The 15253-nt window shown below is 41.8% G+C and overlaps 2 protein-coding genes across 2 annotated transcripts; both read right to left on the bottom strand.

Annotated features, from left to right (window-relative positions):
• Nucleotides 1–1402: 1402 nt before the first annotated feature.
• Nucleotides 1403–4888, bottom strand: LOC105381497 (ommochrome-binding protein). The gene is made up of 2 exons (XM_011551228.3): nt 3797–4888; nt 1403–2147 (listed from the first exon to the last, which is right to left on the bottom strand). Exons 1-2 carry the CDS (start codon nt 4053–4055, stop codon nt 1546–1548), a joined length of 861 nt encoding a protein of 286 aa, XP_011549530.3. The 5' UTR covers nt 4056–4888; the 3' UTR covers nt 1403–1545.
• Nucleotides 4889–5512: 624 nt separating this feature from the next.
• LOC105382466 (MFS-type transporter SLC18B1) lies at nt 5513–14355 on the bottom strand. Its single transcript, XM_038108384.2, has 12 exons — nt 13800–14355; nt 12296–12536; nt 11996–12069; nt 11106–11322; nt 9119–9209; nt 8665–8899; nt 8443–8541; nt 8256–8351; nt 7877–8048; nt 7337–7535; nt 5777–6273; nt 5513–5694 (listed from the first exon to the last, which is right to left on the bottom strand). The coding sequence occupies exons 1-12, from the start codon at nt 14090–14092 to the stop codon at nt 5614–5616; spliced, it is 2295 nt and encodes a 764-aa protein (XP_037964312.2). The 5' UTR covers nt 14093–14355; the 3' UTR covers nt 5513–5613.
• Between the last annotated feature and the right edge of the window lie 898 nt (nt 14356–15253).

The raw sequence follows: 15253 nt of genomic DNA, 5'->3' as shown, positions 1-15253 counted from the left end.
ATGGGCCGGACTCAGTAAGACTAATACAGTCTATATTATATTAAATACAATGAAGTTAATCAACCAAAATTTATCGGTAGAAAAGTACCTACCTACCGTATTATATTCTACCCGATACGGCAATGTGTTTACTACGAAAATTCTTTGTGATTGACACGTGGGTTGGAAAAAAAGGGGTTTTAAACTTACTTCGCCATAGTTTTCTGTCGTTTTTTTGCTACACTCTTCAATCTGTTCCTTTTCCGAGCTTTATCAGGTTCCACAATCACAATTTCCTCAACATTTTCATTCATATTCGTTATAAAACACTGGGAGCACACACCACAGCCTCGAAATTCTCACCAAGACTGACGCCATATTGAAAAAATTACGCTCTGTGATTGGCCGAAATGGACTTGTGAAAATTTGTAATGCGAAACGGTTAGACTTAAAAGGATTTGAAAAAAACTTACTTTTTAACGGCTTTTTTCTCATGGATGCCTTGCACTTATTGGAACTTGAAGGGCATAGGCAAACTGACATTTTAACGGAGAACACGACCAAATCAAAAAGTCAATTTTTCGGGTAGGTGGACATATGGCAGTTTGATATTCATCCACTCATGTGATCGGTCCCCTACCCCTCCAGCTTACAGATTTTATTAGGTAAGTTGTATATGTCTAATGTAGATTACTTGAGTTCTCTTACGAATTACTTACCTTATTATTGATTATTTCTAATATGTAGTGATTCTGAAAAACCTGAGGCACAGATGAGCGGGGATTTTCAGTGTCCCCGTTTGCTTCAGAAAGAGAGAAATGGCCGAGGGGAATATCTGTCAAATGTTCCCGTTATACCCGTGATGAAATATGGATAAGAATAATACTCGATAAGTACGCACTTACACTCAGTTGAATGCCCGGGCGACCGGGACGGTTACATTATTATTATAAGCAGCCGCACTCTATGACGTCATAGAGATATCGGGGAGGGGAGGGTGGTACAAAGGCTCAGTGGTATGGGAGGGGAGAGGGGGGTGATCTCGTTCAAGGGCGCCCTGCCTGATCCCAGCTGAGGGCTCCAATAAGCCGATAAATCTCTCGTGTAGGTGGATAGATACCTTTGTTTTATACTTAAGTACTATTAGTTTAATATATATGTATAAGTACTTTAGATCTCTCATGAAGATGGATACCTATGAGATCTTCAATATTAATGTAAAAATAATATCGTACGCTGTAGGTTTATAATTAGGCACTGTTAAGTTTTATTTAAATCCGTTCAGTAGTTTTTACATCTCAGACTGAAAAATATATAGATAGATAGAAGGTTAAAGGCCTTTATTAATTTAAACCCAAAGAAGATTAACAGTCAACGAAATTATTAATTGAATTAAGGAGATTACGGAATCAAACGAGGCAAAGATTTTATTTGATTTTAATGAAATGCACAAAAATATACCCAGTTAGAACTGTAATTTTAATTTAATTAATTACACGACTTATTACGCTTAGGAACTTATTTATAACTTACATAAATTCGTTACTGTAAATCTGTAAATAAATTCTATTTAGGAGGTTTTTTCTCGCACTCTGCAGGCAGCAACCTGATTATCTCGTGGGGGTCTGAGTAGATGATATTATCTTCGTGGTCAAAAGCCAATCCGAATATATTCTTTACATGAGCTATTTCCTCCAGCTCGTGTTTCTTCTTATCAGCAACACTAATACAGTGCTTTCCGCTGAAAAATGCCTCCCCCTTGTTGTTAATTTCGATTGCACGAAATACTGTCTCACCCTTGTAGTGAACGCGTAGCTTCGAACCACTTTTTATTCTGAACAAGCCAGTCTCATTCGTTATAAACTTATCATTGTCTCCGTCGATCGCGAACTGGTATATTTCCTCGTGTATATCCTTCACCCTTTCCGGTTTAGATCCATCTTTGTGTACGTCCAGCTTGTAAAGATGCTGTTTCGGAAACGTGATGAAGTAGAGCTGCTTCTTGTAGAACATGTCCCATATGTTGTGGTCGTGGAGTATCTTCGTTACTTTGTGTTCCTTGTTGTCAGGGTGGTCGTGGTAGCGGTAGATGCCACTGCTACCGCCGAAGTATGCCACGTGGTTCTCATCGTCGACCGCGAGGGCGAATCCATTCTCCACATCTTCTACACTCGCGAGCAACCAAATCGACTCAAGCCTTGACGGCGCAAACATACATTAATACAAGTAAAATTATGAATAGAAATAATAAAAATGATATGTCATTTAAAAGCTTAAGATGTCAGCTTTAATTTGATATCATTATTATTGAAATCCATTCATCATTTTTGAAATAAATGATGTCTGAACGCAATTGTAGGAAAAACGGGAATTTAGGAAAAAAGGGTATGGGTATCGTATTATACAAATTAAACAAAAAATGTTAAGATAAAAATTTATTTATTTAAATCAATACTTTGTATTGCCCCCTCTTGCCCTAATTACAGCCTGCAGCCTGTTTCTCATAGACCTTATCAACTTTTTGACAGTTTCCTGAGGAATGCCGTCCCACTCCTCTAATAAAGCTGTCTTCAGCTCGTCCACGCTTGCAGGGACTGGATTCCTGGCCCGAACTCTTCTTTTGAGCTCGTCCCATAAGTGTTCGATGGGATTCAGGTCAGGACTGAGCGCAGGCCAGTCCATCGTGCGCAATTCCTTCTCTCTCAGAAACTGCCGACTGACTCGTGCCGTGTGGCAGCGGGCATTGTCGTGCATTAGCACGAAGTCTTCACCGACAAATTCTGCATAGGGCACAACATGACCGAGTAGAATGTCGGTGATGTACCGATCAGCTGTTAACCCGCCTCCTCGGCCGCCTCCAGGCACGAAAACAAGTGCGGTTTTTCCCTCTAGAGAAATACCAGCCCACATCATGCAGGAACCGCCGCCATATGCTACTGTTTCAGCGAAACAACATTGGGCAAATCGTTCCCCCGGACGCCGGTAGACCCGGCCTCTCCTGTCACTGCCATGCAGACACACTCTGCACTCATCAGTAAACAGGACCGACCGCCATTGCGCAATGCTCCAATCGAGATGCTCTCGAGCAAACTGAAGACGCGCTTGTCGGTGGCCTGCAGTCAATTTGGGGCCTGATGCAGGTCTTTTTGGTGTCAAGTTGGCTTCCTTCAAGCGTCTTCTCACTGTCCACTCGCTGACAGCCACTTGTCGTACACGTCTCAGTTCTTGCTGCACATCAACGCCCGTAAGGTGTCGATTGCGCAGCGAGGTTGAGACAATGAAGCGGTCGTCTCTCTCTGAAGTGCAGCGGTGGCGGCCCGTTCTTGGTCTTCGATTGAAGGCACCAGTCTCTTGGAACCGTCTGTATACTCGGGATACAGCAGACTGGCTCAAGTGGAGCTGGGCAGCGACTGCTCGCTGACTTAACCCTTGTTGCAGCAAGGCAACAACTTGAGCAGCTTCTTCTGGTGTGGTATCCATGGGTTTGCGAAAACAAGGAATACAATGCAACGAGATGTGTACCGGTCAACTTGCAACAAGCGACTGATAAGGTACACCGGATGTGGAAAGGTTTTATAGCGGGATCAGGTAGCGCAAGGCGTGGATTCCTAATGAGGTAATTAACACTGACGGGCAATTAAAATGCGTCATTAAATCTGCGCTTAGTTTTTTTTTATGGTATTGATCTTAATTGAAAGCCTAATTCTTCAGCTTTCGAATGACATATCACTTTTATATTTACCATTTATCGTTTTAGGAAAATCAATGTATATGTGCGCCGTGAAGGCTTGAGTCGATTTGGTTGCTCGCGAGTGTAGAACCTGGTGCGAGGTGTGGTTCTTCTCTATGAAGCCGATTTTAAAGGTGTCCTCTTCATCAGATCCGACATTGAAGCTGAAGAAGATCTTGTGAGAGTGTCTTAGTAGGCCGAGCTGGTACGGCCGGTTCAGCCCTCGACCTAAAACCTCCTTTTTGTGGAATTTTCCCCGAACGTGAATACCGTCACACTCTGGTTTCTCGGGCTCATTTTCAGCGGATACGGCGATCAGTATGCACAATAACAGGACTGTTTTCATGTTGATTCCCTTCGACTACGTGTGTCGTCAGTTGGATCGGCACTGAGCAGGATGTTGCTGAATCAATCCCGGTGCGTACAATAATAGGTCAAGTAATACGATCCCTATTTGGAACACGCGCCAATGATACCGCAAATTGATAAATCGTATTTTGTTACGCGTATCTATAACAACAGGAATCATGAGCGAAATAACGTACTATTATGGTTGTAAATATTTTGTTAGACTAATAAATTGATGTTTATTGAATTTCTTCATACAAACCACTCAACAACAAAAACAAAGTGCGGATTACCTCTGAAATATTGTTACGCCGATCTAATACCAAAAATACTAGGACATCATGAACCGAGCAGTTCTAATAGCGAAGGGGAGATACATATATTTCTATCTCCCTTTTCTATCCCTCATCGTGCCCTCTGACCCTGATTGTAATAGGCTCCACCCCCCTGCGCGGAAAGCGGCGCGGCGCGGGGATGTTAGTTGAGATAGGAAATAAAGCGGGGTTGTAAATGAAAATCAATAATTCGCGTGGCGATTAAGTACACCTCTACAAATAACGTGGTATCCTGGTACTTGTGACGCGGTAACCATTCAATAGTTGATGCCCTTTGACGAACGTCATTTTCACGAATTTTCCTTTTTCACATGAATGAACGAGTCGACTTGATATATTGTGGTAGCCTCCTATACATTAAAGTGGTATGTATTAGTTTAGCATACTATGTGGTATGGTAGGTACCTATACCATACCACTTTTTTGTAATATTTTCGTGTACTTGAAAGCATTCTCGTTCAGTTAGTATTAAACAATATGTGCAACTATATTTCATTTAAATAAAAAAATCAGTAAGAAACCCTCAAATTATTTTTATTGAATCACTATTTTTATTTTAAAGGGTCTTGTTTAGTATCTTATAACTAATTTTATTCATGCCAATACGTGTTACATTCAACAAACTACTAGTTAGTTCGTAAAAGCTGCGTAGCATCCCCGTAGCACGCGTGCTACGAAACACCTCTTTCAGGTTTCTGAAATCCTAGTACCATGGTATACGCGATTGGCCGTAGCCAGTTTGAGGCTGAAGACTGGCACGTGTAACTTCCCCTCTACTGGTAGAGGGTAGCGGAGGAAAACTAATATTAGATTTTCCAAGTGGACAGTGGTCAAGTAAAGTGCCAAACACAGTGACACAACGTCGCGAAATCGTCAGCAGAGGTCGATTTAACTAGGAGTTTATGAGCTTCAAGGAGAAATTCGCAAGTCAGGGAAACTTCGCAAATAGGAAACGGGAGAGCGGGAAAGCAAGGGGGAATCTCTGTGGAATGTTGAAACTCTTCCGATTTTATGTAGTCCTAGTACAGCCGCGTACTTTTCATCGGAATTTGCTCTTCGGTTCGGGTCAGGCACTAAGGGCGCTGATTGCAACTTTGAAAATAAAATTTATAAACGCTAGTTTCTATTGTATACTTAATGTCTGTAATCAGTAAAAAATTGACTTAAATCATTATTTAAAAGTAAAATTAATTAATTATCTAAGTATTAATTAAAATTTAACTAAACTTCGCACGCACCGGTTGATGAGAGTGCAACCGTCCCTCTTACATAGGTGACGCCATCTCGACACCCGCACCCATCCTGCGAAATCACGTTATACATAAGTAACCAATATATTCAACTTTTATAGGTATATAGTAGTAAATAAGGAAGAAATACTCACAAAAATATCGATAGAGTTGCAAGCTTGATTCTGTTCGTAAAAGTTAACTTTCTCAACATTGTGTCTCAGCACATCTTCGGAGTTCCGGCGGTCATCCAACGAGCTCAGGAACCTCGGCACGAGACCTTTATTATCCTTTTTCACTTTCAAGTTATCCATATCTTCCCTAGCCTCGTCAGTTCCAAAGATGGCGTTTTCGAGGAAAGCGAAGTATTTGTCTTTTTCTGTTTGGACTAGGTTGTTGTTTTGTTTCTCAATATCTTTTGCTGGCCATTCTTTCTTTGGCGCATCCTCTTCACTAGCTCTGAGGTAGTTCTGGTATAAGACGGTGTTGGACGGCGGTGAATCGTCTTTAAATTTTCTAAATCTAAGGAATGTGTTTGTGAGATATTGGAACTTTAGGAAGTAGGCGGCGGCGTCTGCGATGCTCGCTGAGATGTTATTTTTGCGTTTACTGTGGTGCAGGCACGGGTGTTTCAGAGACGCGCCGTAGTAACCTGAAATAGGAATTTGTTTATGTATATAGGTTGTTACTACAAGATCGGGAGAAGTGGAAATCCTTTCTTCGAGCCCTGTGTCCCTGATGAGGGATAACAGGATTTCATCATCATCATATTATATGGTGTTCATTGCAGTCCGAAAGAGATTATAATCAAGTTTGTTTTTATCTTAAAATTTTAAACTAGCCTACTATTTAACAAGATTTACGTCCGATATGCAGTGTCATCTGTCCTCGCTACGTGGAAGCTACGAGCCAACAACTATATTGATACCAGAAACAGACAATGAGTTACCTGTAGCTACTGAACAGATGGCAGTGCAGCGAGATTTTCCCTCAAGCCTCCTCTTTCCACCCTTAGCACGTTTTCATTATACTTAATATATAAAAAAGCATCCGACGCAAAAATATAAATGTTAGGTATCGATTATCAGTGTGAGGTGATACATGGTATAGTGATGTCAAACTACACCCAAGAACAAACGAGCTAAAGTGAATTCAAACCTCCCTTTTCTAACATCCTTTGGGGAGGGTGGACTGCTATCAGTAAACTTTCGAAAGGTAGGTTTTTTCGCGCGCCTCTTGGCAGTCAAGTTACTACACTATCTATTCGCCATACCCTTGCATACTCCTTAGAGCTGAAAACATAAAGGACCGGGTTCCCTATATGTACCTACCCGTACCGGTAACTTGATTATGCGAGAGCGCTCATAGAGAGAGTTAGCAACTTTAACCGAGAAAGCACTCTAGCGCTCTCGCATAATCTGCTTATCGGTACGGGTTGATACCGGAAATGATCAATCGGAATTAGGGTGCCTGTCCACTAGTGCGAGCGGTGTGCGAGCCAAAAATCATTCAACGAGCGGAGCGCAAATTGCATGAGCGGAGTTTTTATGCAATCTCATTGGTCTACTTCTCCGCTCCGCTCTATGACATGCAGCCTTAGCGCGCTCCAGACTCTCGACAAAACTGCACAAGCAAGACGCAGCTAATACGAGAGTGTAGAGACCAGAGCTCACCAGTAGTTTTAATAGTGAATAGTTTTGTCGAGACCTACTCACCGCTCTTAGCTTCACAAGAGCAAGCCGGCGTCAGTAGCGGCGCGTCCTCCCCGGCGCGGGCGCTGGCCGGCGCGCTACGCGTGCGCAGGAAGTCCTTGCTGTTCCACGTGGAGTCCGTGTAGGGGATGGAGTCCGAGGCCGTCTCGGAGAACAGCTTGTGCGACTCGCGGAGGGAGAAGAAGGTGAGGGTTACTACTGCCTGTGAAGGGAGGTTTGTGTTATAGCGATACCTTTATGAGTAACTTTGGGCATAAGTGAATGAGGATAAGTGTTGGGCATAAGTTGTATACGTAACTGTGGTAAAAAAAAAAACATAAAAATTCGCTAGATAGGTTTCTATTTCAAAATCGTACATTTCTATTTACCTACATGCAGATTTTACTCTCAAGAAGAGGCACGTAATTAAGGTTAATAGCATTCAAGTATAATTTATCAAACATCTCCTACGTGTAAGTAAGTTCCCAAATCATCCACCCATACAAAAGAGTTCAACGCGTGCGAAAACCAACCCCAAACACCACAATACACCAACCAACTCACCATAGTGAAACAAGCGGCGGCGCACAACGTGGCACAGAGCGGGAACCCGTACCGCTGCGCCAGGGCCCCGCCGAGGGCTGGCCCGAGGACCTCGCCCAGGGAGTAGCAGCAGGACCACACGCCTGCTACTGCGCTGTAGGTGGCCAGGGCTTCTGGGCAGCCGCCCTCGTAGCTGGGAGGATTGGTAAGGTTTTTGAAAATCGTTATGTCCTATTATTGTATAAATTTGACGGATACTTATCTTCTTTGTGAACAGGAGGAAGTATGTAATAATGAAACAGTAAGGTATGGATAAATGTTCATAAGAATGTAAGTTGTTGTGTAGCTATTCGGGATGCAGTTATATGCAAATATAGGTAGATACTACGATTATACTCACATTGAACTCGTAAGGACTCCCTGGAATGTTGGTAGAAGAGTCAGCGCTACAGACATCCCCAGTATCGACAGAGCCACAAGATCAAGCCACAAGTCTCTGAAAAAGTTATACATTTATAAATTTCTGAACATAATCATATCACCTCTTCTTAGTGTCGGTAACTAACAACGAATATTGTGGAACTTACGGTGGAAGTCCAGGAATGAACGGGCATGGACCAAGCAGAAGAAGTCCAAGAGTAGACAGAAACAGTCCCCACACCATCATGCACCAGTGGTTGTGCACTCTGAAATTAATAAAACGAGATGATGAAAGTTTTTAAACGGCTGCAAAATTTAAACCAGAGAAATAAAAACCTTATATAGAAGATTTGATGAAGGGTTTGTATTAGTACTTATAAGCTTCTTACCTATCAGCCACCCAACCCCAAATAGGGCTGAATATCCCGTACAAACTGGAGAACAGAAGGAAGATCAGGCCAATTTGCTCCGTCGACAATCCGAACTGTCGCAAATGTGGCTCCAACGTTGGGTCCAAGAAGGCCCAAGTGTTGGAAACAATCACGATCACTAAACCAGTGATTATGATTGAAGGGATCTTAAAGAGTTTCAGGATTGATCCGGATTTTGATCCAGTCACGTATTCTGAAAGAATAACCGAATAATTTAGACATATTATTGTTACAAATTATGAGTAGGCCGGCAATGTTATGTTACCCTATTTAAATTGTTATATATATTTTTATTATATGCATAATCGTAGCCCAAGATGGTATTACGTTTACGTGCCTAGGCATGCATATAAAAGAATCGCAACAACGGAAGGTGTCCTTGAGGCAAATGACCACATAAATGTTGACTGACCTTCAGTTTCCGTGAGCAGGCAGTGGTTGATGGGCACGGTGGCGATCATGATGATGCCGAGCGTGTAGAACGGGAGCCCGAAGCCCCCGATCTACCTGGAACAACACACATGTGTGTCAATACATAGGTGGAAACTAGGCAGAAGTTTTTCGAGGCGCATTATTGACCATGATGACGTAATTCTGTTTGTTTAACACTCACCAGATAGATCCGAAACGGATAGACACGGATTTTATCTTCGCTTTTAATAGACCATCTACTTGGCAAGTATTGACAAGTGACCGTTGTAATCAAAGTATAGTGCCACAATCTTATCTGTTCCGGTGGCGACGTCACTGTGATCGAATCCAGTGTTGCTTTCGATGAAATTTTGCCTATTTCTGGTTTAAACGACAATGCATTTCTGCTATTACCTATTGTTATAATTAGGTTCATTCATAAGTATAGATAAATCAAAATATAGGGTCGATAGTAAATGAAAGAGGATATAATATATCAAACGACATTTGTTGTATAGAAAATTTGTCCACGGCGAACAGAAATAAAATTAGTTCTATTTATGTTCTGATATAGGAGATTAAATCTAGATTACAATGGTGTGGCGGACTCCTAGCCACTAGTTCAGATGAAGATCAACAGATGGCGCTCGGAACTCAATACAGAGAAGATGTATGGGAACTACGCAAATTACTATGAAAATCCTACATCGCGCATTCGAAGTTTCTCACCTACTCTGCAATATATAGAAATCCCCAACGCTAACCGTTGGGCAGCTGCCCGCCAGGCCACACCACCCGGCCTCGCCAGGCCACACCACCCGGCCTGGTCGGAGGATCCTCCCTTTGCATGGGGATGCTCTACCACCTCCAGCATCTCCATAATGGTATAGGTAATATATTTGGGTCGTGGGAATAACGAGATACGACTTAAAAAAACTATTAATTATTATTTTTGAACACTTTATTTTACATTTTCTAAAGTAACAAGAAACAAGAGCATACAATTAAAAGAAATTCAGACAGTGTGCAAAGGCTAATTCATCATCATCATCATCACGACCCATCACGTCCCACTGCTGGGGCACGGGTCTCCATCCAAAGGCTAATTGCCAAAAAGCAATTTCTTTCAGCCAACTCTTGATAGGTTGGGAAAACAATGACATGCCATAAATCATCATTATTTTGTCTAAAATCGCTGCAGGTCCTCACACCTGTAATCAAAGAAAAATAAGATTATATATTATATACTTTTCATCACGAGTATCACGACCCATTCCGTCCCCACTGCTGGGGCAAATATTTAAAAAAATTACGGGCCTCTCGGGAAAATATTTAATAAAATTACATACATGGAGTATATGGGTAAAATTATTCGTCATATTTGGCAACACTAACCTGTAGCTGCTGCAACTCGTTCTTCCAATTTTTCAAACGGAATTAAAGGCGCCTGAATATGTTATTCTTCCTGCATAAAAGCCAATATATATAGTACTACTTTTCTTGCATCACATTACAGCGCTTTTGGCATTATTTCACCCAGAAAATCACAAAACAAATTAAATAACTCTTCACAGAAATTGACAACTCAAATAACGCACAGAGTATGAAATAACGTTTGACAATGACGTCTCGTTAGTTGCACATTTTGACCACCGGAACAGATAAGATTGTGGCACTATAACTTGTTGGTAACATATGGCGATCAAGACAGCATTTTTTCAGTAGTGGTGGTCTGTCTATTTCAAATTATTGTCTATTGTCAGTTAGGAGCCTTCTCAGACAAAATTGTCACTGAAACAGCCAAATAAAAAAAACACGCACTCACGCCTTGTACTAATGTACTTTCCTTTGCGGGGTAGGCAGAGGTGCATTGCTGCACCCACTTTTCGCCAGAGTGCTATGTTAGTCCCAATGTAATAGGGGGCGGGCCTATTGCCATTTTACGGGCACAACACCCAACACCCAAATAATTCTCATAAAACGCATACCGAGTACAGCAGCCCCCCAATAGCGGGTCCGACCGACATGCCGAGACCGACAAACGTCTCCAGAATCCCGAGCACCGACCCGATGCTGTCCGGGAAGGCGTTCACCACGAACACGTAGCTCGCCGTGGAGTACGCGCTGGCGCCCAGGGCCTCCAGCCCGCGGACCACGAAGCAGAGCGCCGTGAAAGTGGTCACGTCTTCGATCAGGACTAGGGTGCTGGAAGAAGAACAAGTGATTTAGGCTGCTAGCCTAGCACGACGCGCACGTCAAGTCATGACAAAGGTTTTCCGTCGCGCTCGTTCTCGAGGCGATGTGAATGTGAGTGAGCGCGACGCAATGTTTTTGTCACGTCCTTGACGTGCGTGTCTTGCGCCCTGTACGGCCCTGTAAGGCCTTCTGGTGTAAGAAGCATTCCAGCAGTTGCTGGTGCTGAGGGTATGGTAAACTTGTATAGGTCGCGTATGCACAGAGACAATATGGATAGTTTTCCTATGGTTTACCTACTCCATGTTAGATAGGTAGGTAGGTATGTGTGAAAGACTAGCTAGATGGACAAAGTACCTAATTGAAGACAGTCGTAAGAGAAATTATATCGAGAATTCTCACGGTATTAGGATAAAGATAGTAAATAAATGTACTTATGATATGATAATGGCTAGTAATTTTGTTTGAGCCAATTAGATACATTATATAAGCTGGAGTTGTTGTTATTGTAACTAAAATATCCTGATAAGGTGCAAACGATGTACTGTTTGACTCAGTGCACTGCATTGAATTTGTTTATCGATAATGCATGAGTATTTCGTCATTCCGCCCATTCATTTAGGTAAATATACATACCAACTTAGCTTACGGTAAACACGAAGACAAATTTATAATAATTAATTACCCAAACAGGACGTTGCAAGCTCCTGCCACGAACATCCCCGAGGTAAACATCATCTTGGCTCCCATTATTGGTAACTGAAAATAAAATTTTCCATTCAAGCCATTTCATTTTATACATTATACAGTATAGTTAGGTATTATTAGGGATGCATTCATATTTGTCCGAACTGTATCATATCTTTAGGTTGTATCGAGCGGCTAGTTGTATGTAACGTAACTACTCACATCGGTAGGTATCAAATATTCAGGTCAAACCATTCTTTCTCTAAATAAAAACTTCCATGGCATAACCAATACTTACATACTTCCCAAACACCGGCGACGTTAGGAACATGACAATAGCGTAAAAGCTGAACACCAGCCCACACATAGTATCCGACAGGCCCTTCATAGCGGCCTCCCGTGGGAAGAACGGCGCCATCACACTCATGGAGCAGAAGCTCATGAAGTCCACGAGTGCCAGAGAGGCGAGTGTGAGGCGCTGACGGCGCGACAGGTTGCGCACGGCGTACGGCCGCGGACGCGTCTGGGTGCGGAGTAGTCTGGGGGTGAATGATGTTGGAAATTAGAGACCTCGAATAGAATAATATAAAAAAAGCCTATAAGCACTGCTAGTAGGTACTACTTTATTTTAACCATAACCCTACAACATCTCTGTTTCCACGATCAGCCTTCTAACCAGTCTTTTGCATGTGAAGTGGACCTACCATTGGCAGTTCATTTTCGTGGTCTTCATCAGAGGAATCTGGTTCTATTTGGCCAGGTAGGTACTGTAACTGTACTGTATATAAGCACAACAGATTTTGCGAACTCAATGGTATTCAATGTTGGTGCAAGAAAAGTGGACCTAGGTTTTATTCTATTCTATTCTCTGTGGGGGTGTAAGTACCTGCACCTGGCTCTCTCGAATGGAACCTTTGTGCATAACCCCAAGGTCTAAACTGCCTTCCTAAGCTTGGACCATTTCCCACCACGCTGGTCCACTGCGGGTTGGTGGGTTCACATATCTAGATTGATGTGCGAAATCTAGATATGCAGGTTTCCTCACGATGTTTTCCTTCACCGTAAGAGCGATGGTATACATTGTACATATACATAGATAGATAGATAGATAATTCTTTATTGCACACAAACACAGAAATTACACGAGGAAATACACAACATAGATGGTACAATTGGCGGCCTTATTACTAAGAGTAATTTCTTCCAGACTACCTCGGATATATATTCAAAGAACTCACTGGTACATGTCAGCGCCGGGATTCGAACCCGCATCTCTTGATTGAGAAGCAGGCGCTCACCCGACTGAGCTACCACCGCACCTAGGTTTTATATTGTACCTACATTATACTTGATGATAGTTGACCGTATAAAGTAAACAAAGTTTTATTGCTATGATAAGTAGGTTAAGTACCTACCTAGACTATTTACCCACCCTACGTAAAATTTGGGTCTTAATCCTAATTTTAACTTAGACTTACCTAAATAACCTCCGGAAATATATTAACAGCTGAGATTCTTGAATTATGAAAGGTAGGTATTTAACGAGCGATAACTTATGTTTACTTAAATATGCTATGGTACTTACTTACCTACTTATGGTACATAGATAGATAAGTACCAATTTAATTGATAAGTCATTGAACACTAAACACGTTTGATAAGCTGATAGTGTGATAGTATTTAAATTAAATACCTACTCACTTTCACGGACCTAACCAATGAAAATTGATTCGAAAAATTCTCTAACTTTCAGTGTTACCAACGGGTGATTACAAGCTTAGTAACAAGAATTCCAAACTCACCGTTCCCTGAGTATCCTGATCTCGGAGCTGACATCATCCGGGGGTCCGCCGGACCAGGACTGCGCGCGCCGCAGCCGCCCAGAGTCAGGCGCCGAACGCCGCCCGCCCCACGTCGCCGCCAGGTCTTCAGCAAGCGTCGACGTCTTCATCATCTTCGTATCAAACACTATCGTATCCTCACTCGACACATTGCTACCAGACTCACTGCTCGAACCCACTTTGAACATACCACTATGATCATCATCTAACAGCCGCGTATTCTCATCCGCATCAGTCCGTTTCTTGCCGTCCATGACTGGAAAATAACAGCGCACTAACAGGACACTACCCCACTGGCCGTCAACAGAAGTTACTGGGTGTTACGTCGCGACACACTGCAAATGTTTAATTATAGTCCGTAAACAAATCATGCCCTTATCTTGGTGTCAACAGTCGGAGTGGCTGGCGACCAAGTGCCGATGTGTGCTCGAAGGGCTATCGGTGTTTATCGATATCTTATCGAGTGGAAGGAAGGAGTAAGGCGGCCACGGCACTTGTTAATTTTCCGTCTGGTGAAGAAAGGACGGGCTAGTCGGCTGGCGTGGCGTGGTGTTTTTTTCCTGTGCCGACTGATACAAATATCACGGACACCGGACGATGACTTGTAATTTATATCTATCTACCCTCTAATTTTAACTGGGTTACATTTGTAACTCATCATATTTCTTTGTTTTTGTATGGAATGACAAATATGACAATACACTCACGAGCAATAAAAAAGTTCAACAAAATATCGATACCAAATTTAATTACTTACCCCAATTTTTAAATCATTAATTTATAATTTTTTGAAAATATTTACGTTTCATTTGGTAATATTCTGATGTGCTTTTAAATGTTGGTACTTCAATATTGCAGACGGCATCTTTAAGCTAGTATTTTCCGTTTAGGAGTTATTTGGTGCTATTGTCACTGGAACTTTTTCATTGCTAGTGAGTGTAAATGTAAATAATAATATGTATTTAATTAAATACCCCTTTTATGGTCATAACCTTTGATTAATACAGGGTGTTATGTAATGAATAAGTCTGTAGACAAGAGTACTAGTAGTAAGGTCGTAAAAATGAAAAGGAAAGTTAGTTCGAAATAAAATTAAAAGATAGTTTGTTTTGCAACTCATGTTTATTGTAATTAGATAGATATAATTTCATTTTAATAGTCAACAATAACAAATACAAACATGGTACAAGCCGCTTATATTCAATGAGTATACTTAACACAACACAATTCGTAAAAAATCGAGAATAACTATTTTCTTTTCTCTCCTAGACGTCGACTAAAGTTGTAGTTTACCGTAACACTGTACTCTTTCTAATTAGTGAATTAATATTTTCAACCGAAACATTTTTTTAACAGACATAGGTCAAGCCAACAGGGACAGTACAATAATTAAACTTCAGAGTTAGCACATCATC

This window comes from Plutella xylostella, chromosome 15 (genome assembly GCF_932276165.1).
Source record: "Plutella xylostella chromosome 15, ilPluXylo3.1, whole genome shotgun sequence".
In the NCBI taxonomy this organism is placed as follows: Eukaryota; Metazoa; Arthropoda; class Insecta; order Lepidoptera; family Plutellidae; genus Plutella; species Plutella xylostella.
Note: the sequence above shows the minus strand (reverse complement) of the source record. Positions and strands in the feature narration are given on the sequence as shown.